Source organism: Leptonychotes weddellii, chromosome 14, assembly GCF_054177405.1.
Source record: "Leptonychotes weddellii isolate Sample4059 chromosome 14, ASM5417740v2, whole genome shotgun sequence".
In the NCBI taxonomy this organism is placed as follows: domain Eukaryota; kingdom Metazoa; phylum Chordata; class Mammalia; order Carnivora; family Phocidae; genus Leptonychotes; species Leptonychotes weddellii.
This window is the reverse complement of record NC_138382.1, coordinates 25,545,541-25,572,343: the sequence shown is the minus strand read 5'-3', so window position 1 is coordinate 25,572,343 and position 26,803 is coordinate 25,545,541. Positions and strand designations below refer to the sequence as shown.

Genomic DNA, 26,803 nt, shown 5'->3' with positions numbered 1-26,803 from the left:
GCCGGAGCGCGGCGGCGGGAGGGCGGCGGGCGGCGGGTGGCCGCGGGACATGACGGCGGGCGGCCAGGCCGAGGGCGCGGACCGGGACCCCGCCTCCGCGCGGCTGCCCTCCCGGGTGGCCAAGCTGCTGTCGGCGCTCTTCTACGGAACCTGCTCCTTCCTCATCGTGCTGGTCAACAAGGCGCTGCTGACCACCTACCGGTGAGGAGGACGCCGGGGGGCCGAGCGGGGGCCGCGGGGCGCCCGGCCGCTCGGCGGCGCCCGGTCCCGGGACCTTACCGCTCGCGGTGCCGCGCGAGGTCCCGGGGGTGGGGGCGCGGCGGGGCTGCCCCTGCCCTCCGAGCACTCCGGCCGCGGCCGGCTCGGCGGGCTGGCGGGGACAGAGAGCGCGGAGTCTCCCTGCTGATTTCACGGAGCCGGGACCTCCGCAGGCTTCTGAAAACCAAACCACAACCCAACAGAGTGGTTTTACTGTCGGGCAAGGCGGACACAGCTCACCACTGCGTACTGCTACCGCAAGACACGGCGCAGCTGTGCTTGTAGAGCTACACCCCAAAGCTTTCGAACGTCCTGGCGGGCTCAAACAAGTGATCCGAATGTGAGCTTCAAAGGCCAATAGTTCTGCACGCAGATCCCGATGTTCCACAGTCAGAGGAGTCCTGAGGCGGGACGTGCGTTGTTTGATCTTTCATTCTCGAATTACCAGTGTGTTCGCGGAAAACAATGAGAAGTTCACATGATGTACTTTTTTGGATTAGTGTGCAGTAAGCCAGATTTGTGGTTCCTTGAGCCTATTTATAAGGACTAGAAATTCCTGTTTAATTCTGCTATCCTTAGAGCAGCACTGAAAGCCCTGTGGATTTAGATCCAGCTACACCATCTGAGAGCTGTGCCTGCTGGGCCAGACCCATAGTCAGCAGTTTTCTCAGATGCAAAAGCTGGATAATTACCACCCTGTTAATTACCTCCCAGAGCTTTGCAGGAGCTGCCATAAGTGAGGGCTCTCTAACTATACTGCGGTACAAGACCGTGAAATCGTAGTTCTATAAAGAGCCTAAAAGAGACCTCAGAGAGTGTCTTCAGCTTTCTTATTTTATACTTGAGAAAGCTGAGACCCACATGAGCTTGGCTGGTTACACCTCCAACAGATGGTTACTGAGCACCTACTATGTGCCAAGCCCATTGCAGGCACCAGGGAAGCGGCTGTGATCAGTACAGAGCCCCTGCTCTGGAGATTCCACACCAGTGGTAGAGACAGAAAGAAGTGGGTTCATGAATAAGCAGGGTGATTTCAGGTATGGTATGAGAGTGCCTGGGGTGGAGTGGTTGGCACTAGAGCATTCCAAACTGAAGGGGCTGTGACGAAGGGGGACATGAGTTTGATCTGCTGGAGACCCAATGAGCAAGTGCAAAAAGGTAGAGATGACTGGGGGGGGGGTAGGCAGGGAAGGCAGGATCAGATCCTTCCTTCATTCAGTAATATTTATTAAGCACCTTTTGTGTGCCAGGCACTGTTCTAGGCACTTGGGATATCGGAGTGAATGAAGCAGATCAAAATCCCAAATGTCATGGAGCAAATATCCATCCTCCTAGAGCTTACATGGAACTTTCTAGTCAATCAGTAGATAAACTGGTAGAATTTATATTATGTCAGATGCAGTTGCGTGGTCAGGAGAAAAAAGTAAGGCAGGAAAGGGAGTTAGGGAGTGTGGGCATGGGAAAGAGTTTGCCATCTCCTGTGATCAGTGAAGCTTCACTGAGGAGGTGACATTTGAGCCAAGAGATGAGTGAGGCGAGGGAAATGAGGGAAGAACATTGCAAACATGAAAGAGAAAGGTGTTTGGGTGGGAGTGGTACTAGATGAGGTCCCAGGGTAATGGATTGCTAGATCGTGTAGGGCCTTTGAAGCCACCGTGGAGGCTCTGAGGGAGATAGGAGCCACTAGAAGGTGCTGAGCAGAGGAGTAACATCTAAATCCCTTCGGCTGCTGTGTTGAGAGCAGATATTGGGGGACCAGGGTGGAAGCAGGGAAACCATGATAAATAGTTTTGATTTTAGTCTAAATGCATTTGGGAGTTCCTTAGAAGGTTTTACCATGAGGAGTGACATGACATAATTTGTGGCATTAAGAAGATTTCTTTGGCTGGCAGGTGGTTGGAGAACTGATGGCATTGGAATCAGGGAGAGGAGCTAGGAAGCAATTGCTGTTTTCTAGATAATTCTGAGATGGCTTGGGACTGGGGTGAGGGGTAGCAGCAGATATGGAGGAAGAGAGAGATTTGGGATATTTTTTGGTGATCCTGCAGACCTACAAGGTCTCTACCAGTGTGTTGCAAGCATGCTTGTTGGTGTCCATGGAAAACACAAATGCTGCCTCAAAGAAATTAGAATGAACATATACCTAAACCTGTATCATTTAACACATACAATGCAAACTAATGAAAGAAAAAGAAAACTTAAGCCATCTATGATAAGAAACAAGAGAATGGTATTAAAAGGCTTGTTTGGGAGTGGTTGACAGTTACGTTGGATGAAGTTTGAAGGTCAGTCTTGGTTTTCTGCACTTGAATGAGCTGTGTGCTCTCTGGCCATGGCAGTTCACTGCCTCCAAAAACATGTGTCTTCTTGTTGGAAGCAGGGACCAGTAAACACTGGTTAAGTGCTTCGAAGATGAAGGGCAGTATCCAACCGGGAAGAATTATTATTGTATGAGACATCTATCTCATGCTCTAGTCTTTCCATCTTTAAAATTTTGAGTTCCGTGATTGAAGGAGGAAATGGAGTTTTTGTCTCTGCAAAACAAAACTCTTTCAATCCTTAGAAGTAAACATTTCACATTTCTGTAATGTAATATACAGTCGGAGAAGCCTGTTCAAATAACATTGTTCGTTCTCTAATCTCAAAATGCTTTAGGAGCACATTTTTGAGGGGAAGAGGGTTGGGTTAATTTCGTTGCAACAATAAACCTTAGAAATCTGATCCAAACATTAGCTATTTGAAGATAGAATGTTGTGTTGTAGAACAGAAGGAAGGACATTTCAATAATTACCTAATCCACAGGGTCATGGGAATGTAGCTCAAAGGATGTTTTTTTCTCTTCCATTTTGAACAGATTGTTTCTGTTTGGGGTACAAGACCGATGGGTGGTCTTTGTTCTTTGTTAGACTTCTCTGGTTCATTGTAAATGCTAGATTTATCTGATTGGACAGAGAGGTCTTTGAAGGATGTGAACTCTCAGACCCTGTTAAGGTGAGAGGGAAAAGGAAGGTCATCCAAGAATCTGTGGCCAGTTGGTTACACCAGTAGGTCTTTGGAATCAGATTCATGAAGGTTGTGCAGGTGGTCTGGAGTAGGCTTTTTGGTTGCCATTGTAATATACTGTTCTCTATGACATGCAAGAATTTACTAACAGTGCTTAATAAAAATATAGAGCTTAGTTGTATTTAGTTCAACAAGCATTTGCTGTAAATCTACTTCTTTATGCATCCTCCAGGACTTTGGGGATCATTTAACAGAGTGGTTTCCAAACCTGCCCGGGAATGTGAATTACTTGGAGAGGTTTTTATAAAAGCTATTGAATTGAGTCTCCAGTGGTGGGAACTAGAAAATCCATATTAAAAACAAAAACAACTCATAATTTTCTCTTAATCTGATGAACACCTGCTCTCTCCTCAAGACACTGCTCCCTTGGCCCCTGGATGCAGCTGGACCTTGGTCTCACCCTGGGTCTGGCCAGGAGGTGGGGGTGGGTCCTCTTGCCTCCCCACTGTCCAGACTTACCACTCCTTATGGTCCTCTGCGGTGGTTCTGGAGCTCCTGTCACTCACATATCAAAGAGTCCCGGTCTTCCTTTCCACCTGGACTGGTGTCAACCTTGGGGACTTCAGGATCCACCGAGGAACCCGCTTACCCGGTGTGGCCCCACTTCCTGCAGTCATTCCCATGGCCATGTGCTCGGCCTGACCTGCCAGGTGTCCACGCCCCACACCGCCTCCAGCTCGTGTTTGCACATCCAACCCTGCAAGTCCTTTCCCAGGCCCACTGGGGCTGGCACTTGTCCGGCACAGCCTACCACCTGCCTCCCCCCTTCACATGGAGCAGTGCAGACTGTTGTGGGAGAAAACCCACTTCTGAGCTGACCGGGTTGACTTTAAAATGATGATCACAAAGCTCAACTGGCTCTCCTTCCTACCTACTAGTTTCTTCTGGGGGCTTGCTTTCCTCATCTCAGAGCGACTCCTTCCCACTTTCTCCTTCCTCCTGAACCCTCCCACACCCCTACCCTCCACTCCCCATCTCTGATACTATTGAGAAAGTAGAAACCGTCAAAGAGGCCCCCACCTTGCCCTTGCTGCTAGGATGTAGGGAGCCTTTTGTCCCCGTGGGAGGTCCAGCTCTCCTCTTCTGCAGCTCTGCTCCTCCAGCTTCTTCGATCTCCTCCTCTATTCTGCTTCAGCAACCTTCAGCCCTTGAAAACATGTTCAGGTTTCTCAACATTGCAGGGCTCAATCCTAGGACCCTAGGATCTCAAGGGAAAATAACCCATACTTGATCCCTCATGGACCCTCATTGCTCTGTTCCTTTCAGAGTCTGACTCTTCAGAAGTCTTCATAGTCTTCACTTCCTCACATTCACTCGTACAAGAATTCAGTTAAAAAATTGGAGGTTATTTAAATACAGAAATGTACAAAGAAGACAATAATAATTATCTATATTCCCACTACCTAGAATCAGTATCTTGAAATATCTATTAAAAAATTTTTTTTTAAAGTAAACTCTGTGCCGAATATGGGGCTTTAACTCACGACCCTGAGATCAAGAGTCACATCCACTGACTGAGCTAGCTAGGTGCCTCTCTCTCTCTCTTTTTTTTTTTCTTCAAGAAAAGTCATTCTGTCATGATCATTACAAAGAATTCAAACAAAAGAAAAATATTAAGGTGAGATTTTAAGAAATACTATAAAGATGTATAGATTTACTTTTTAAAAAAGATTTATTTATTTGAGAGAGAGCGCTCAAGCGTGTGTGTGAGCAGGGGGAGGGGCAGAAGGAAAGAATCTCAAGCAGACTCCCAGCTGTGTGCAGAGTGGCCCCAAGATCATATATATATACGCCACATCTTTATCCGTTCATCTGTTGATGGACATCTGGGCTCTTTCCATATTTTGGCTATTGTGGACACTGGAAAGAGGGGCTTTAATTTAATTAATTAGTTTTTTAAGTATCACCTAGGTGCTCCCCACCCCCAGCACTTTTCATGGTGAAAAGTTTCAAGCATACAGAAAAATGGAAGGCAGAGTACAATGAATACCCATATACACATCACTGAATAATGAACATTTTATTATATTTGCTTCCCGCCCCCACCAGAAACCATTGAAAATAAGTTGCAAACATCATGATACTGCACTCCAAAATATTTTAACATGTCTCTCCTGAAATAGGGAGTCTCCTGCATAGTATCATTTTTGCTTTTAACAAACTTTAATGATTTCCTAAAGTAATCTAATACCATCCCAGTTGTCCCAAGATATTTTTATGGTTGTTTTAAACATTTAAATCAAGATCCAACCAAGCTTCATGAAATGCATAGAGTTATGCCTTTATAGTTTATTTTAATCTAGAAAAGCTCCTCATCCTATTTCTTCCCCATGATACTGACTTTTTGAAAAGCCTGGGCCAGGTATTTTATAAAATGTCCCACATTATGGATTGTCTGATTTATGTTTTGAAGGCTTGCTTAGCTTATTTCCCAACTGAAATTTAGATCTAAGAGCTTGATAACATTCAGAGTAAATCTTTTTGGCAAGGCTGCTGCCTAGCTGACCCTGTGAACTCATATTGTATCGTATCCGGGGCTGTCCCACTGTTTGTCATGCTGGCTGCATTTGAAGGTGGGAATTGCAAGTTGCACATATGTATGAAATTTAGTTTTAACTGAATTTCAAATATTGATTTCTTTACTATAAGTGTTAGTATTTCTTAAAAGATCCCTCTAAGATGAAGAGGTCATGAAAAACATTAAGAAGTTGATCTCATCAGGGCGCCTGGGTGGCTCATTCGATTAAGCGATTAAGCGTCTGCCTTCAGCTTGGGTCATGATCACAGGGTCCTGGGGTGGAGCCTCGCATGGCTTCCCACTCAACGGGGGCTCTGCCTATCTCTCTCCCTCTGCTCATGCTCTCTCCCTCTCTCTCTCTCTCATAAATAAAATCTTTTAAAAAATAGTTGATCTCATCATGTTTATCTTGTAAACACGTTTCAATTGTAAACACATTACAATATAAGGCCTCCCTGCTATGAAGGGTGAAGATACTTGCATGCTTCTTCCTGTCTCCCCTCCCCTCCTTATCTTGTTTTATAATGTAGCATCCTGTTGTGTAATTAGAATCCCACAGCTGTTTGCATCTGTTCTATATTTGAATGGATATAGTAATCAGCAACAGCCCTTTTACCACAATGTCTCCATTTCTAAATTCATTGTTTTGATTTGACACCTAATTGGTGGATTCCATTGTCAGGTAGTTTTTTTTTATGGATTTCATGGCTACTGGTTTACTTATGTCGAACATTCTTTAACAGTGTGCTTTTAGATCTGAAGATTCAGTCTATTTATTTTCCTCATGTCAACAAATTTGCTTTTTATCTTTGAATCATTTTCTCTCTTTATTGAGCTCCTTCTCTCCATGTATTATATTTTCCTCTCATCTGGTCTCTTTGTCTGTCCTCCATTAAGCCTTTTCTTGTTGTTTTACTGTTTGTTTATGTTGCTGTCTTGTGGTTTCGTTTGATGTGACTGGTTATATTCCCTGGCAAGCAGACTCGGAGATGCGGAGGAAGTATAGTGGGGGGAGCTGTTAGGATCCACTCCCAGGGTGGAGTGAGGGGGGTGGGGTTTGGCTGCGCTGCGAGCACAACAAAGCCTGATCCCAGGGGCTCTGGAGCTGGGGTGGCCCACCAGACTTCTCCCAAATTGGGGTGGGGGCCCTGGCCTTTACACCTTTGCACTCACCGGAGATAAGAATGCAGGTTGCTCACAGGGAGGGTGTTTGCGATGGGCAAGGCAGCTTTCTTCAGCTGAGGATGCTCTTGGGCAACTGGGGAATGAATGCTCAGTCCAGAAGGTGGTGTCTGGGTGGCACAACTAATTAATTTTATTCTCCTGGTGGTGCTGTCCAGGAGTATTCCTTCTGTTTTCTTTGATGAGCTCAGTCCATTCTTTATTCTCTTCTTGCCCTCGCTGAAATAGGTGCGTTTCCCTCTGACATACAGATTGAGGGCTCGGGGGGGTGTGTGTGTGGGGGGGGTATTTCCCTCCATTTTAGTAGCCTGAGAGAATGACTGGGAGCCAGTGTAGGTTTGGGCAGTGAGCAGGGTGTATGTGCTGCCTTGTTAAATATGGTGTGAAGTAGGGGTCAGGAGTGTGGATCTACATTACCTGGTGCCATTTGTTGAAAGACCGTCTTTCCCTCCCTGCTCTGCACGGTCATCTTTTTTTTTTTTTTTAAAGATTTTATTTATTTATTTGACAGAGAGAGACACAGCAAGAGAGGGAACACAAGCAGGGGGAGTGAGGGAGGGAGAAGCAGGCTTCCCGCGGAGCAGGGAGCCCGATGTGGGACTCGATCCCAGGACCCTGGGATCATGACCCGAGCCGAAGGCAGACACCTAACGACTGAGCCACCCAGGCGCCCCTGCACTGTCATCTTTGTCATATATGTGTGTATCTGTCCTCATCTCTGTTCTCATCCATTGTGTCAATGCAAAATGAACAAACCTTTTAGAATCTCTAAAAGTAAGAAAGAGAGTTTTATTCGAGCCCAAGTTAGGATAGCTGCCTGGGGAAACATGCTCTTCACAGGGAAGAAAGAGCTCCAGGTAATGAATGGTTTTTACAGGGTTATATATTGTTTTTACATCTTATAAAAGCTCAAAAGATTATATATTAACATATAGGCAAGAATGACAAGGTTTTTTTTCCTCATCAATTGTAATCTTTAATTAGTCTTTTATTAGATTTGTTCCTGGGTATATTATTATTATTATTTAAAGATTTTATTTATTTATTTGAGAGAGAGGGAGAGAGAGCATGAGTTGGGGGGAAGGGCCAGAGGGAGAGGGAGAAGCAGACTCCCCGCTGAGCAGGGAGCCTGATGCAGGGCTCAATCCTAGGACCCTAGGACCATGGTTGGTCTAAGATTTTTTAATAACTCCTGACATTATGTATTATAGACTGTCTGCAAACTTTTATCAGTTGTTAAAATTGTTTGTTATTCTGTGTTTTTAAACAGATTCCCATCACCAATTTTTCTTGGAATTGGACAGGTAAGTGAAAAAGAAAAATTAACTGCTTAATTAGTTGTCATCATACATGATGAAATTTTAAGTGCTTTTGTTTAAGACCATGGTTTACAAATTTATTCAGCGGGCAGAGGACCAGAGGATCATGGTACTTTTGGTGAAACAGCATGAAATATTGACACACATCTTATGTCTTTCTGTAATTTAGGAATAGTTGTCTTTGGAGGAAAAAAAAAACAACTACTTGTTTCAACTTCCTTAATTGAATTTACCCTAAAACAAGGGGCCCGAAGACTGACAGCCTCCAAGGCCTGGTGGGCAACAAATGAATGTGTTGGAGGCTGGGGTGGGACCAGGAGCACAGTTGCCCCAGTTGAAGTGTGCAGTTGGTACTCAGTTTAAGCCACTGTGCCGAGAGGAAAAGGGCTGGGGAGATGAGATTGGGTTCACTACACCCTTATTATCAAAACTCTGGAGGTGCTTCAAGAGAAGCAGGGGTTTTGAATTTTTACATCAAATTTCTAAATGCTGGCAACACATTCCAATTTTTACAAAACTCTCTATGGGCCTAGCTAAACATGTTTGCATTTTGCTTCCTGCAGTTTGTGATTTTTTTGTTCTCAAGTATAAAGACAAGGTTGGGAGTGCCTGGGTGGCTCAGTCGTTAAGTGTCTGACTTTGGCTCAGGTCATGATGCCAGGGTTCTGGGATCGAGCCCCACGTTGGGCTCTCTGCTCAGCGAGAAGCCTGCTTCTCTCTCTCCCACTCCCCCTACTTGTGTTCCCTCTCTCGCGGTGTCTCTCTCTGTCAAATAAATAAATAAAATCTTTTAAAAAAAAAAAAGACGAGGTTGGATAAGCTTTCAGACTAACTCCATTTGTCTGCTTCTGAAATTTCCCATTAATATTAATTCATGGCTTGTTTACTCTCTTGATCATATGCTGGTGATTTCTAGTAGGCAAGTGGTAACAGGCACCAAAGACACCTTTTTTTTTTTGTTTTGCTTTGTTTTTGCTTTAATTTATAGGGAGAAAAATGTAAAATTAGGACAATTGTATCTGTTAACTTAATTTTTAATTGTGAATCTTGGAAAGGATGTCATATGATTAAACATTATTCTGGTTAAATGTTTTGCTGCTAAGGCACTCTTTGCAACATCATTTTAGGGAAAAAAATAATAAGAAATAATATATTTCCTTAAGGTCAAAAATATATTATCTTAATGTTTCAATGTGAAATAGGTAGAAAAGAAGAGTACTTTAAAAGATCAGTGAATATGTGATCATGTGCCCTTAGTAATCCCCCAGGCAAATAAATTCACTGGCTTGTACTCAAAGTAAAGCCTTTCTGATATGCAATTTGTGGGGGAAGAGAGAAGCAGACCTAATTTAAAAAGTCTGAGTTGCAGAATATTTTAAGTAAGTGTTAGGATATTTCTGTAAGAATTACAAAGTAAGTTATAAACTATAATTATAATTCAAGATGGGCTCCTGTTATATTAATCTATCATAAGTATTACATTTGTAAACTCATTAGGCTCAAGGTTTAGGATGATAATCATGTCGAAGGAGTTCTTAAATTTTTGCATCATAATATGGAGAAAATTGAGTAAGTTCTAAAATTTGCATAAGAAGATGATATTAAGATTTTTTATTTCATAATAATAATCTGGAGTATTTCTAACACACTTGATGTACTCCAGATTAATAGGGTTCAAATGAGACATTTTTGCAGGACTGGCTAGATTGAAGAGAAAAATAAATCCCTTTTAAAACTGTTTTTCTCGGGGGCCCTGGGAGGCTCAGTCCTTAAGCATCTGCCTTCGGCTCAGGTCATGGTCCCAGGGTCCTGGGATCGAGCCCCGCATCAGGCTCCCTGCTCGGCGGGAAGCCTGCTTCTCCCTCTCCCACTCCCCCTGCTTGTGTTTCCTCTCTCGCTGTATCTCTCTCTCTCTGTCAAATAAATAAATAATTAGAAAAAAATCTTTAAAACTGTTTTTCTCTTAATTTGTCTTCTGTATTATAGGAATATTGGACGTTACAGAAAGTGTGTTTGTATGTGGAGTTTGCCCCCTCACAGTACCCTCAGTCTCTATGCGGGAAGGTGACCATATGCTCAGTACACAGGAAGTATGGTCCAGAATCAAGGAGTGGCCTCGCCGACTGGTCACTCTGGCCAGTTTTGGGGACATCATTTCTTTTTTCCCCTCTGTCACTGTTCCTTGAGCCCCTTGAGATAATATGTATATGTGTGAGTCTATTTGATCTTATACTTTTTGCTTATGATTCTGATGGAATTTATACATTGGCAAGAAAAACGATTTTAATATTCTAAGAAATAGTTATTATTTAGAACCTAGAAAATGGATTTTTTGGATAATATTTTCTTTTTGATGAATGTGTTTTCTTCTGATGACTTTGTACCTCAGTCTTTCCAGATGTTTTGCTGAAGTTTCTCCCTCTCCCCCTTTTTTTTTAGATGGCAGCTACCGTAATGATACTGTATGTATCCAAACTAAATAAAATAATTCACTTCCCTGATTTTGACAAGAAAATTCCTGTGAAGGTATGTGATGAAAAGTACATATAGCTTTGATGGAAGATGTGAAAATGCTATAGAATTATAAATTGATCTAAGAATACATGTCAGTTTCCACACACACTGTGCTCCCTGCTTACACTGGGTAGAGACTTTTTAATAGAGATATTATATTATTCATTCAGTTGTTCATTAAAATAATGTAATAATAGTAAAAGTGTGTGCTTAGCAATTGACATTAAATAAATGCTTTATGTCTTCTGAAACAGTAAAGCCCTACCAGGAGGGGCGCCTGGGTGGCTCAGTCGTTAAGCGTCTGCCTTCGGCTCAGGTCGTGATCCCAGGGTCCTGGGATCGAGCCCCACATCGGGCTCCCTGCTCCACAGGGAAGCCTGCTTCTCCCCTCCTTCTCCCCCTGCTTGTGTTCCCTCTCTCGCTATGTCTCTCTCTGTCAAATAAATAAATAAAATCTTTAAAAAAAAAAAAAAAAGCCCTACTAGGAATTGGTAAGCTTTTTTTAGCTTTTTTTTTTTTTTTTTTAATTTTTAAATGTTTAAGTAAATATTTAGGCTTTGTGGGCCAGACCATCTCTGTTGGAACTATTCAGCTCTGCCACTGTATTATGATATATAAATGAATTGCTGTGATTGTGTGCTAATAAAACTTTATTTACATAGACAAAAGATGGGCCGGATTTGGCTTTTAGGCCCTACTCTTCTGATCTTGTTTTAAGTTTTCATTTTTAGCTTGGATCCATAAAAGCTGTGAGTGGAAGGAAGAATACAATTTGATATCCATAGAAGTATACGGGTTTTTCTGTGGTGGAACTAGAAACATAAAACCTGCCTTTCCTTCTTGGGAATGTGGAACAGAACTACCTTTTGTGAACAGTTGCTGGTTCAATAAACAGATGTTTTAAGCCAGGCATTTAGTTCTTAGAGCAATCCTATACAACAGGTGGTATTAATTGGATTATGAGGACATGTTTGGATTTAAGGAAGTTAAATCAGACTATCAGTTCCTTGAGGGTGAGGACCTCAGACGGCTTTTTCTCTACCATGTCTCAAGGCCTGGAAAGATGCTGGCATCTATCACTAGATTATTCATTAGGCTGACTAAGCACATGTGTACAGCATCAATAATCAGGGACATTCACAAAAAGAGAAAAACAAAATACTGAAGTACAATGAAAGCTATTAACCCAATCATAATAGGAAAAATCAGAATATCGTTGGGTTTATTTTATGATATACTATAGTTTATCATATACTATAGTTTTTAAACATTTTAAAAATTTTAAAATTGTGGAATATGATCTAATATGTAGGGAAAAAGGCATCATACATGAATGTATAGTTGAATGAATACTAACCTGTGCAATCATTACCTTGGTCATGAGATGGGTCACAGAATCTCCTTACCCACTATTCTGACTTTTGTAATAATACTTTTTCTTCTTGCTTTCTTTGTAATTATTCTAATATGCATTCTTCAATTATGTTTTGCATGAATTAGTTTTGCTATTTTTGAATGTTCTGGAAAGAGAATACTGTTCTGAACATACTTAGGGTTGGATCTCAGTGCACATGTATTAGTCAGTTAGGGTTCCCATAACAAAGTACCACAGACTGGGGGTGGGGGGGTAGGGCTTAAACAACAGGAATGAGTTTTCTCACAGTTCTGGAGGCAAAAAAGTCCAAGATCAAGGTGTCAGCAGGGTTGGTTTCCGGTGAAAGTTCATTCCCTGGTGTGTGGACAGCTGCCATCTTGCTGTGTCCTGATGTGGCCTTTACTTTGTATGTGCATACTCCTGGTGTCTCCTTCTTAGAAGGACATCAGTCCTATTGGATTGAGCACCATCTTTATGACCTCATTTAACTTTAATTACCTCTTAAAAGCCTTATCTCCAAATATAGTCACATGGGGGTTAGGGCTTCAAGATATGAATTTTAAGGGGACACAATTTAATCTAAAAATGGCGCGTGTGGCATGAGTTTCTCTGGGAGGTATATCAAGAAGTGGAATGGTGAGGGTGCCTGGGTGGTTCAGTTGTTGAACGTCTGCCTTCGGCTCAGGTCATGATCCCGGGGTCCTGGGATTGAGCCCCATGTTGGGCTCCCTGCTCAGCGGGGAGCCTGTTTCTCCCTCTCCAGCTCCCCCTGCTTGTGTTCCCTCTCTCCCTGTCTCTCTATGTCAAATAAATAAAATCTTAAAAATAAAAAGAAGTGGAATGGTTGACTCCTATCCTATGCATATCTGCAACTTGAGTAAATAATGTCAAAATGTTCTCCAAGCTGGTTGTACCAGTTCACACTCCTGACGAAAGTGCATGAAAGTCCCTGTTGCTCTGCATTCTTGCCAATCCTTGATATGTCAGTCATTTTATTTATTTTTTTCACTTTTTGCTATTTTAATTACTGTGTGTCAATATGTCAGTCATTTTAAATTGTGCTAATCTGGTGGGCGTATAATGACTTCTTGGCCTTTATTTGCATTTTCTTGGTGATTAATGAGGGTTTTTTAAATGCCCATTTTGGATATCCTCTTTTGTGAAGTACTTGTTCAAGACTTTTGCCCATTTTTCTATTGGGTTGATGTCTTTTTCTTACTGATCTGTATAGGAGTTAAAAAAATGAATTAATGATAATCCTCTTGTTAGTTATATACAGTATTACAAACACATTTTCTACCTCTGGGGCATATCTTTTTATTTTCTTTATCCCATGTGTTTATCATGTATTTCTTTATCATGTATTTCCTATCATGAGCAGGAATCCTAATTTAAAGATAGTTAAATTTTTTTTTTAAAGATTTTATTTATTTATTTGACAGAGAGAGACACAGCAAGAGAGGGAACACAAGCAGGGGGAGTGGGAGAGGGAGAAGCAGGCTTCCCGTGGAGAAGGGAGCACGATGTGGGGCTCGATCCCAGGACCCTGGGATCATGACCTGAGCCAAAGGCAGACACTTAACAACTGAGCCACCCAGGCGCCCCCTAAAGATAGTTAAATTTTATCAGCCTTTTCCTTTATGATTAATCACTATTCTTCTTTAGGAAATCCTTCCTCACTTTGGGGTTATGATGATATTTTTCTAGATAAAAGGTATATATAGTTTTTCAGAATTAGGTTTTTAATCTGCTTGCAGTTAATTTTTGTGGATGGTGTGAGATAATGGCCCAATTTCATTTTTTTTCCCAAATGAGCACTCACTTGTCACAGACTTAATTGAAAAGTATATCTTTAATATTGTGCCACTCCTGTCATGGCACTATTATTCACATATGTTATTTCTGTGTTCTCCATGTCTTTTAATTTGTCTATTTGTGTTTTCTGCACCATTACCACACAGTCTTAATTACTATAGCTTTGTGGAAAGTTTTGCTATGAACTAGAGCAAATCTTTCCTTCTTGTTCGTGATCCTTCACATTTCTATATGGATATTGGAAGCAGCTTGTCAAGTTTCAGAAAAATAACCTTTTGTGATTTTAATTGGGATTTCATTGAAGTTATAAGTCAATTTGGGACAAATTGATATTTTTAAAGTATTGAATCTTTCAATCCATGAACAAAGTATACATATACCTTCTTTAATTGCCTGCAGTAAAATTTTATAATTTTCTCTGTAGAGTTCTAACATTTCTGTTAGTTTATTCCAAGGTACTTCTTCCTTTTTCTTTATTTTTGTTCTTGTATATATCTTTAAAAAATATATTTTTTGGAAAATTAGAGGGACATATTTTTCTATTACATTTATATATTGTTTTTGTATCTGCAAAATTATAGAATATTAATCATAATTTATTTCTGGTTTCCTTTAGATTTTTCTACATTCACTGTCAGGTCATCTGCAAAAAATGACAGTTTTGCTTCATTCTTTCCAACATTCTAACTTTTATTTCTTTTACGTGCCTTATTCTATAGCATAGGACCCTCAGTGCAATTTTTGATAGAAATGGTAATACTGACATCTTTGATCTCAAAGGGAAAGCTTTTAACATTTCACCATTAAGTATGTTGTTTGCTGTAGGTTTTTTGTAGATACCTCATATGCCTGTTCCAGTTATCTTTTTTTTTTTTTTTTTAAAGATTATTTGCAGGGGGAGGGGCATATGGAGAGGGAGAGAGAATCTCATGCAGCCTCAGTGCTGAGTGCAGAGCCCAGTTCAGGGCTTGAACTCGACCTTGAGATCATGACCTGAGCCGAAACCAAGTGTTGGACACTTAACTGACTGTACCACCTGGGCACCCCTGTCCCAATTATCTTATGCTGCAGAACGTAGTGACTCAAAACAGAAATCGTTGTATTATTTCTCACAGTTTCTGTGGTTAAGGTATTAGAGACAGTCTCAACTGGGTAGTTCTGGCTTAGGGCTTCTGTATGGTTTCTGACAGACAATAGCAGAGTGGAAACAATGATGGGTGTTCTGGTTGGTACAGCTGGGAGCTGGTCACAAATCTTTCTCTCCCTATTATCTCAGGCTTCTCTATGTGGTTACTCATGTAGGCTAGTTTGGGCTTCCTTACAAAATGGCAGGCTCTGGGGAGTCAAAATGGTTACACAATACTGAATTCTTCAAGGGCAGGTGTTGCAGCAAGCAGGGCAAAACGACCTTGCTTTTTATGACTTAGCCTCAAAGGTCACATAGCATCATTTCATCTGTACATTATTAGTTGAAACAGTCCCATGCAATTTTACGTGGAAGGGACTTAGAGCCTACCTCTGGATGAAAGGAAGGGTCAAAGTCACATTTTAAGAGCATGTGAAATGGGGAATACTATTGCAGCCATCATCTCTAATTGTGGATTTGTCTATTTCTCTTGATATTTCTGTCAGCTTTTTTGTTTGTTTTGTTTTATTTTATTTATTTTGAGTCTATATCATTAGGTGCCTAAAAATGTAACTAGTTAAATCTTACAGGTAAAGTGTTTTAATTATAGTTGACCCTTGAACAACACAGGCTTGAACTGCATAGGTAGATTATATGTGGATTTTTAAAAAAGATCTTTTATTTATTTATTTTAGAGAGAGAGAGAGAGAGAGAAAGCAGAGGGGAGGGGCAGAGGCAGAAGGACAAGCAGACTCCCTGCTGAGCAGGGTGCCTGATGGAGGGCTCAAACCCAGGACCCTGAGATCATGATGTGAGCCGAAGGCCAGAGGCTTAACTGACTGAGCCACCCAGGTGCCCCTACATGGATTTTTTTTTTTTTAATAAATACAGTACAGTGCTATAAATGTTTTCTCTTCCTTATGATTTTCTTAACATTTTCTTTCCTGTAACTTACTTTATTGTAAGAATATAGCATAAAATACATATAAAATAAAAATATGTGTTAATTGTCATTTATGTTATTACTAAGGCTGTCGGTCAATGGTAGGCTATTAGTACTTAAGTTTGGGGGAAGTCAAATTATACATGGATTTTCCACTGTGCAGGGAATTGGCATCCTTAAGCCCTGCATTGTTCAAGAGTCAACTGTATATGAGGTGGACCTTCTCTGTTTGAGTTCTTTTAGTGTTTCCCTGGAAGTTATAGCAGGCATACTTAACTTGTCAAATTCCAAATTAGATTAATAAGTGTGACTTCCCCCTTAACAGTGTAGGGACTTTTACCCATTTACCCTTCTTCCCAACCTAATATGCTCTTGTCAGCAGGTACTTTAATACTCTATTTTATGTAAATCTCTCAGTATATATTTTTTCTTTTTTAAAAAGCCATCAATGTTTGTTTATATTTACCCATGTATTTACTGCTTCCTTTGCTTTTCTTTCCTTTCTGCATCCCACACTTTCCACTGTCCTCCTGATTAAAGTACCTCCTTTAGAATTTACTAGTGGTGGGCTTAAATTCCCTTAGTTTTTGTTTGTCTGTAAAAGACTACAGTTTTCCTTGGCTTTTGAAAGATATTCTTGTTGGGGGTAGCATTCTAACTTGACAGATCTTTGAGGATGCCATTCTACTGTCCTCTGGCTTCCATTGTTTCTCTCTGGGTTTCTGTTCTCACTTTAGTTTTGGCCTGGGGACTCACCATCTTCCCACATGTTTGATGCTCTTATGAAGGTTTTAAATTATTTTATGTAGCATTTTTAATTGTTTTCAGTGGGGAGATTAACACAAATAATCTAGCCCACTGTTTCTAAAAACTAGAAGTCAGTATTGTTTTTTTTGTTGTTTGTTTTTTTGAGTTATATATGGAAAGTGGGCAACTGATTCTTTTCAGTGCCTAAGAACTTCTAAGATAAGTTGTACTATCCCAGGAGTGTTACTGTTGAGCCAGTTGTAGGCTGTCAACCAGAATGTTGTGAATAAGGGGAAGGTCCTAGGTCTGAGGTCCTCTCTTCTTCGTGTCTTCTTTCTTGAGCAAATCTCCTGATAATAAAATTTTGTAACTTTTTTTGGGGGGTAGATGACACTTAGTATTTCAAAATCCTTCAAAGAATATCTTATCTGAGTTACCTGCTTAATGTCTTTTTAGTGGAAAAAGAAATGCTGGACTCACCTTGATAGCTATGGATTATTATATCAGTCAAAAAGTTCTCAGTTAATGTGTGACCTTATGAAAGGATATATATTTTTTTTCATTCATGGAAGACTAGGTCTTACATTTTTGTGTGTTTATTCAGTATGTTTTGAACAATACTTCTCTTGACAATCGGAAAATAATCCAGGAGCTCAGAGCTCAGTAAACCTAATTCAAGTACTACTGGTACATTGTTTAACCTTGGTAGATACGTAATCGTTCTTGGCCTCGAAAACAAAGTAACTCCAAAGTAATATGGCTGGTAGACACAACTTTTTGAAAGGGTCACCACCCTTGTGACATCCCAGTGAGATATGAACCTTTGCTGTAATCCAGAAAAGTACATAATGCATAGATAACAAGTTTGTATGTCTTCTCAAGGGGCCTTCTGAACCTTATGCATATACTATAAATACCTATCCTCCACTCACCAACTCAGCCAGGTGTCTCCACTTAAGAGAGGTGCTTGTTCAGAGCCTCCCTTTAGGGAGATAGTCTGCTAATGTTGGTAAGGTCAACATTTCCGTTTTAACGCAGTTCCACCCCTCCCCGCCATGGTTACAGATATCACTGCCCACCTAACTATTTTGGTCACATGGAGAAACTCATGACGTGTTTTAGATTGTGGAAAATTCACAGTTGTTACAGGGAAACAGACTCAAATGATTTGCTTACTGACAGGAAGTGTCACCATTTATATATGTGAAGGAAAATCGTTATTGGAGTTCTAATCAAATATTCTTTCTTTTTTTTCATGGAAGCTGTTTCCTCTGCCTCTCCTCTATGTTGGAAACCACATAAGTGGATTATCAAGCACAAGTAAATTAAGGTAAGTGCAGGAGAATGGTTGATGGGAGGTTGTTGACTCATTTGTTTCCAGTGGTACGAAGACCAAGTTTGATTTTGAATATACTGCATGGGCTACATACGGAAGACAATAATATTTACTAATTTAAGAAAACTAAGTGGAGTTTTGAGTTTAATTTGCTAATGTTTTTAGGAAAGTTAAAAAGCTGATTTTTTTCCCTTTATATTCGAGTCTGAACATAGAATGTGAGATCTGTGGGCATGAAGACAGAGAAGGTCCTGATTTATCCAGGAGGATTTATTTACATTGTATATTCAATATCCAATTCATTTATATGAATGGTTCTGTGTAACTGGTTTTATCATGGTTTTGTAAAAGCAGGAACATTCTGTCAGATTTGGTGTAGTTCAGGTTTGGTACAGAGAAAAAGAAGTGACAGATGTAATTTTTAAGTGTGTTATATACTTCTGAAATTTGCATTTGCATATATTTTAGGGTCCTTTGATTAACTACTTTTGTTAAAAGTCACTATAAAAAATGGAAATGGAAGTATAGAAAGACCAAGCCACTCTCTACATCAGAAAACTTGGATGCAAGATATGTAGCCTAATTAACACACATGAATGCAGGTGTAAATAATGAGAAAATGAAGTTTGTGCAAAGGATGACAGAGATTGAGGTAAACCCTGTTAGTTTGGTGAGAGTAACGGGGCAGGTAGGAGGTAGACCAGAAGGAGAATGTTGTATAAAACAGACAACTGAAATCAGACCTGTTGTCTTTCCTCTTGTTTGGAAAGGACAGGTTGTGGTTGTGGAAAACAAAATGAAATATTGGCTGTAGTTATACATTTTAGTCGGTTTTTTGTTTCTTTCTGGGATCAGGAAGATCAATTTTCCTTATTTGTCTAAAATTGGTATTAAAGTGTCACGTGGGAGGTGCTATCCCTGCGTTCTCATGTATCCTGTTGGCCTGTCTCTGAGTGAGTGCGCCTGCAGCTGTGGGGGGATGGCTTCACTCAACACTGACAGCTGCTACCCCTCACACTGGAGGGCTCTGGAAGCCTCTGCTTTGTAGATGAGAGCTGCTGCTTTTTTTTTTTAAAGTGATTTTAGAAACATCCTTATTACAGGTGTTCTAAAATGCTCTGCATGCACTGCAGGATGTGTATAACTTCCATTCATCGATACAACACTGTTCTCAAGTAGCAAGCAGGTAGCAATGTTAGAAATATCTTTATTACAAGTGTTCTTAAACACTTTCTACATGCATCTAGAAGGGGGGGGCACTTCTTGGGTGCCGTGGGGCTTTCTGGAAGAGAGAAGGAAGCAGAAAATGAGACTGAGGAGGAAGAAGAATCGTTTATACATGGTGTCATGTAATGCATTCCTCTATGACTCATATTTTCCATAAACTGGTAGTTGGTTCTACTGGTTTGATCATCTTCAGGTTCAGTTTTTCAGGCAAGATCAGTTTATTGGTATGTTGGGTGCTTCCTACTGCATCATGGGACACATAATGTTTTAGCCCACTTTTTTAAAAATAGCTTTTTGAGGTATAATTGGCATAAAGTAAAGTACACATAATTAAAATGCACAATATGATAAATTTTGACCTATGTATACATCTGTGAAATCCATCACAATATCCAACACCCACAGAAATTTCCTCAAGTGTCCTACTTATAATGATATTAAATTGATCAATTCCCCTTTTATTTTTATTTATTTATTTATTTAATTTTTTTTTTATTCTTATGTTTCAATTCCCCTTTTAATAATTTTAAGGGATCAGTCTGGTCCCTTCATTAGAAAGTGTCCCATCACTCTTTCACCTAATGGTTTTAGCATTCATTGATGATAATTTTCTAAATCCATTATTTCATTACAAGTTACAGTATGGTGATCTTCTAACTATATCACCCCATCTGCATGTGTTGTCTAAACTTTAATAAGTACAAATTTGCACCATGTCACACAGGAAAGGCAGGATGTAAGCTTTATTTATACATGTTCAGAATAATAAATTAGTGTCCTGTCACCTTCAGTGGTGACCAGTGAGTTTTTGTTAATTTTTGTTTTTTTGCTATCATTATAAACTCATGAATTTTCATTTATTTGATAGAAATCTTTTGTCAGATACGTGTTTTGCAAATATTTTCTCTGTCTGTAGTTTGTCTTTTCATTCTCTTAATACGGTCTTTCAGAGCAGAAGTTTTAAATTTTAATGAAGTTCCATATCAAATTTTTTCTCTCATGGATCATGCTTTTGGTGTTGTTTTTAAGAACTCATTGCTGAGGGGCGCCTGGGTGGCTCACTCAGTTAAGTGTCCGTCTCTTGATTTCGGCTCAGGTCATGATCTCAGGGTTGTGAGATCGAGCCCTGCATCAGGCTCCACACTCAGCGGGGTGTCTGCTTGGCATTCTCTCTCTCCCTCTCCCTCTGCCTCTCCCCACCTCCTTCTCTTAAAAAAAAACAGACACACACACACACACATACACACAGATACTCATTGCTGAGGGGTGCCTCACTGGCTCAGTCAGTAGAGCATGTGACTCTTGATTTTGGGGTTATAAGTTTGAGCCCCACACTGGGTATACAGATTACTTAAAAAAATAAAATTAAAAAAAAATAAAGATAAAAACTCTTTGCTGAAACGAAAATCACCTAGATTTTCTCCTGTTTTATCTTCTAGGAATTTGATAGTTTGCATTTTACATTTAAGCATATGGTCTATTTTGAGTTTATTTGTGAAAGGTGTAGGGTCTATCTGGATTCTGTTTTTTGCATGTAGATATCCAGTTGTTTGAGCATCATTTGTTGAAAAGATCATCTTTCTCCACTGAATTATGTTTGCTCCTTTGTCAAAGATTAGTTGATTGTATTTGTGTAGGCTTATTTCTGGGCTCTATTGATCTATTTCATTTACTTGATGTTTCAAGTCATTGTATAAATAATTCTTTTGATGTTCACATTATTCCATCTCAGGCGAATGGGAGCCCCTTTGAGTTGGCTTTTTTGTTCTAGGGCCGCAGTAATCTGATTACTTCCTTGCTGTCTGGCACATGATGTCCCAGGCTTATCTTGGACTTTTCCTGCCATTTCTCCAAGGATCCCCTGGTTATTTTTAATGTTAAAGGTTATGTTGAGGCCACAGTCTGGGTGAGGGACTAGCCAACACAATTTCCTGATGATTAACATGTGGGTTGTGAGACAAAGAAAGGAGACAAAGATGACTTCATGGTTTTTGGAAGAATGGGATTACCATTGATTGGATTTATGCCTAGGAGGATTGCTGGTCATATGGCAGTTCTCTGTTTAACATTTTGAAGAATTGTTGAACTGTTTCCCAAAGTGGCTACACCAATTTACAGTCCTACCAGCAATGTAAGAAGGCTATGACTCTTCTACATTCTTGCCAAATTTGTTATTGTCTCTCTTTTGGATTATGGCTATTCTAATAGTTGTAAAGTAGTATCTTGTCATTGTATTGATTACATTTTTCTGATGACTAATGGTGTTGAGCATCTTTTCATGTGCTTGTTGGCTATTTTTTAATAGGGTTATTCATCTTTTTAAGTATTAAGTCTTCTTTATATATTCTATGTATAGGTACCTTATATTCATGATTGCAAATTTTTCTCTTATTTTGTGGGTTGTCTTTTTACTCTCTTAATGGTATACTTTGAAACACAAAAGTTTGAAGTTTTTAAAAATTTAACAAGGTAAAATATACATAACATAAAATTTACCATTTTAACCATTTTTAAGTGTACAGTTCATTGGCATTCAATATATTACGGTGTTGAGTAATGATCTCCAGTATTTCTAGAACTTTTGCATCATCTTAAACTGAAGCTCTGTACCCATTAAATAATAACTCCCCATTTTCTCATGCTCCCAGCCACTGATAACCTCTATTTTACATTCTGTCTCTATGAATTTGCCTACTGCAGATATTTCATACAAGTGAAATCATACAATCTTTGTCCTTTTAAATTATGGCTTATTTCATTTAGCATAATGTTTTCAAGGTTCATCCATGCTGTAGCATGTATCAGAATTTTAGTCCTTTTTTTTTTTTTAAGTAAACTCTACATCCAGTGTGGGACTCAAACATACAACCCCAAGATCAAGAGTCCCATCCTCTGCCGACTGAGACAGCCAGGCACCTCTGTTCCTTTTTCTTAAAGCTAAATAATATTCTGTTGTTTGTATATATCACCTTTGATTATCCATTTATAAAAATTGAAAATTTTGATGAAGGCTAATTTATCAGTTTTTTCTTTTGTGGCTTGTGCTTTTGGTGTTGTATCTAAGAAGACTTCGCCTAATCAAAGGTCATGAAGATTTACCCCTATGTTTTCTTCTAAGAATTTAATAATTTTGGCTCCTACCGGAATTCTCCTACAAAGACTTTAGGTCTTTGATACATTATGAGATCAATTCTTGTATGTGCTGTGAGGAAGGGGTCCATATTCATTCTTTTGCATGTGGATGGATATTCAGTTGTTCCAGCACCATTTGTTGAAAAGATTTTTCTTTCTCCATTGTATTGTCTTGGCACCCTTCTTGAAAATGAATTGACCATAATTGTATGGATTTATTTCTTGATTCTTAATCCTATTCCTTTGATTATATGTTTATAATCAATAACTAAATAGTACTGATTACTGTAGCTTTGTAGTAAGTTTTGAAATTGGGTCCACCAACTTTGTTCTTCTTTTTCAAGATTGTTCTGGCTTTCTGGTTTCCTTGCATTACCATATTAATTTTAGAATCAGCTTGTCAATTTCTGGGAGGAAAAAGCCAACTGAAATTTTGATAGGGATTCTGTTTAATCTAGATCTATTTGGGGGAGTATTTCCATTTTAATAATATTAAGCCTATTGATCCAGAAACATGGAGTATCTTTCCATTTACGCTTCTTTAATATTCTAACAATATTTTGTAGTTTTTAGTGTACAAGTCTTACACTTCTTTTCTTAAATTTATTCCTAAGAATTTTGTTCTTTTTCATGCTATCATTGACAGAATTGTTTTAATTTCCTTTTAGGTTTGCTCATTGCTGGTGTATAGAAGTGTAATTGATTTTTATATATTCAATTTTTTTTTTCCTGCACTCTTACTTAACTATTAGCCCAGCTAACTCTTTAGTGGATTCCTTAGGATTTTCTATATATGTCATCTGCAAATAGAGATAAATTTATTTCTTCCTTTCCAAACAGTATACTTTTTTTTTTTTCTTCTCCAGCTTAATTGCCCCTTCTAGAATCTCAAGTACTTATTGAATCGATGTAGTGTTGAGAGCAAACATTATGGTCTTATTACTGATCTTAGGGGGAAAACATTCAGTTTTTCATCATTAAATATACCTTACTTTCTTTTAAAAGACATCATGTAAAAATACTTTTTGGAATTAATTGACTTTTGGCTTGCTTTGAAAAAGGCAGTTCTAACCAGTCTCATAAGACATCTTTAAGTTGTGGACATAAAGTTCCTGTAAATTCTTTCTGTACCTGCTCTCCGGTTGTGATGTCATGTTCACGATCATATGAAACCCTTCCTCAGGTCTGGTCAGGAGGGGCTGGCCACTGCCCTCTTGGCTCTGGTTCTGACTTTCCTTCTCTAGGTCACCATCTTCTTAGGGTCACATCTGGAAGCAGATGAAAGTGGGCTGTTCCAGCCCAGGCAGTTTGTTGGTTGTGCATTGAGCTGTGTCTTGGAATCTCTGGGTTTTGACAGCCAGTGAAGGGTTCTTAAGTATTTTTAAAAGGCAGTGAATATAGCTTCATTACATAAAGTTTTGGGGAAAAAATAACCCATAATTTTATCCTCTAACATACTATTTTATTTATTTTTTAAGAACGATTTTATTTATCTGGGGGGAGGAAGCACAGAGGGAGAGGGAGAAGCAGACTCCCTGCTGAGCAGAGACTCCCCGCCGCCCCCCAACGCAGGGCTTGATCCCAGGACCCCAGGATCACAACCTGAGCTGAAGGCAGACACTTAATTGACTGAGCCACCCAGGCGCCCCTAACATACTATTTTAAATATCGATTTCAGTCTTTTCCCATATGTGGACTGTATCTTGTTTCAGTTGTAGACTCTACATAGTTTTGTGCTCTCCTTGTTTTATTTAATATTCATTTTCTAATAGTAGTATAAAGTTTTATATTATAGAGTTAACACATAATGTTCCCTCAGGTAGATTTATCATGTTTATTTTATCATTGTCTTGTGTGACTTTTAAGTCGTTTCTGATGTTTTCCCCAAAAACACTATTGCAGTGAACACATTTGTGCACATGGTTTTTTTCTTTCTTTTATATTAATACCATAGGTTAAGTGTCCCAACAAGAAATAATTAGGTCCCAGGTTAGCACAACTTAATGACTGTTGATACATAGTTCCAACTTGATTTGCCAAAGGGTGTGTTGGTTTATATTGCATACAGTCTTTTAGCATGGTCTTTGTAGTTTTAGCACAACCTTTGCAGTAGTTGGATAGCGTGTTGTTTAAAAATTGTTAATACGTGAAAAAAATTGCTAGTAAGCGAAAGTGGCATGAAACTATTAAATCTCCATTTCTTTTTATTATTTAATGTGATTTGTTAATGGGATAGGTGAGAATTAAGGTTCATTTCTTACATTTAATTTGGAAAGTTAGTGGGCTTAATTAAAAATGTAAACCATGTTAAAAAAATACTTGGCATCTGATGTTATTATATTTGAATCTTTTCCTGACAGCTTGCCGATGTTCACCGTGCTCAGGAAATTTACCATTCCACTCACTTTACTCCTGGAAACCATCATACTTGGGTGAGTTTTGTTTTTCCTCTATCCCCCTTGTGTCCTTTCCCCTCACCCCACATTATTTTTGCATAGCAAATTCTCAACATCTAGTTATTTTTCCAAATAGTTGATTTGAATTGCTAGTAGCAATAACTTAGGGCCCCATGGTTTATTCACTTAAAAGCATCTCCTGTTTCCATGATTCCTTAAGCACATAATGAGTGATTTTTTTACTTGTAATTTTATATTAGACTAATACATGTTTATGATAGAAAATTATTTAAGAAATGCAACAGCCTCAAAACAGATGTAAATATGTTTCCTGAACTAGATGGAATAGACACTGATTTTGGAATACAGAGGAAAAATTGTCCATGTATACATACAGGATAGAAATGCAGGAAATCACAGAAATGCATTCTGATACAGTGATTATGATGTAACATAGGAATAAATTAATTTTTATAATGTTGGTTTAAAAATCTCTCATAAAGATACTCAGGCTGATACCAAAAAAGTTGATTCTTAGTTTTGTTGGGAAGACTATTTAGCAATAAAATTTGGATGATGGCCCAGTGTTCTAAGTCCTACTGTTGAATTTTATCCTAATCTTTGGATGCTTGATAGAAGACCAACTACAGCTGCCAACAGAGGCTCTTCTGCATTTTGTCACAGCATCTTTCCAATGAGAACAGAGAAACACATTTATAATCAGATTAGACAGCTGCTTAAGAAATACATTTGGTCTAATTTATTAATCCACTTACAGATACTTACAGTGCTTTCTCTGTGTAAAGTGATGTCCATTAGATTTTAGCTATAAAACTGTGAACAATGTCTGTTTTCAGTTTAAGAATTATAATCCATGTTTTTTCCTCTCTTCCTCCTTTCCTTCTCCATCCATCCATCCATCCATCCACTACAGGAAACAGTATTCCTTGAACATCATCGTCAGTGTTTTTACCATCATACTTGGGGCTTTCGTAGCAGCTGGGTAAGACTTTGGACTGTTTCTGCTCAATAACTTCTTTAGGCCTTTGACAATAGGCCCAGCCCCGCCTCATTTTCCATTTTCCATCTGGCTGCAGTTGAATTGAGCAGCCAAGAGACAAGTGTGTTGATGTTCGTGGGTTCCCCATGTGTTCCTGTGAAAGTCAGACTGGGTTCCAGCTTGACCAGAACATTTCTGAGAACGTAGAAAGGGAACGTTAGAAAATATGAATACAGCTTTTCGTCATAAAAAGGAGTAAACTGTTTGCTGTTATTACTGAGTGTCTTCAGTACAAAAAATTTACTTGAAAAGTTCTTGGGCATTTGGTCAAGAATAACGACTATATAAAGCCCTGGAATGCTGATATGTTTATCACCTGTGATGCCTTAGCAGTCTGTTTCCAAGGGTGGCAGACTCTCATTAAATGTATTTGTATATTTGGGACATGAGCCAATACCAGTGCACGACTAAGTTGACCCTTGAACAACACAGGGATTAAGGGCATCAGTGCCCCCCTCCCCTGCCCCCACATAGTAGAAAATCTGAGTATAACTTTCAACTCCCTAAAAACTTCACTACTAATAGCTATTGTTGACCGGAAGCCTTACTGAGAACATAAATATTTGATTAACACATATTTTGTATGCTATATGTATTATATACTGGATTCCTAAAATAAAGCAAGCTAGGGATAAGTGTTAAGAAAATCATAAGAGAAAATACATTTACACTATTGTACTGTATTGAGTGACAGAAATCCACAGATAAATGGACAAGCACAGTTCAAACCTGTGTTGTTCAGGTGTATTATTCATTAACATGCAAGGCCAGAAATGTGGGCTCCCAAGTTTG

General features: G+C 39.3%; 1 protein-coding gene across 1 annotated transcript in view; it reads left to right on the top strand.

The window, feature by feature from the left end:
• The window catches only part of SLC35D2 (solute carrier family 35 member D2), a 50,349-nt gene continuing 23,546 nt past the window's right edge, over nt 1-26,803 (top strand). Inside the window, exons 1-6 of the mRNA XM_081802942.1 lie at nt 1-201; nt 8,292-8,325; nt 10,780-10,866; nt 18,123-18,190; nt 24,916-24,987; nt 25,886-25,954. Coding sequence (XP_081659068.1) covers nt 50-201; nt 8,292-8,325; nt 10,780-10,866; nt 18,123-18,190; nt 24,916-24,987; nt 25,886-25,954 — 482 coding nt within the window. The 5' untranslated portion in view covers nt 1-49. The remainder of the gene's footprint in view (nt 202-8,291; nt 8,326-10,779; nt 10,867-18,122; nt 18,191-24,915; nt 24,988-25,885; nt 25,955-26,803) is intronic.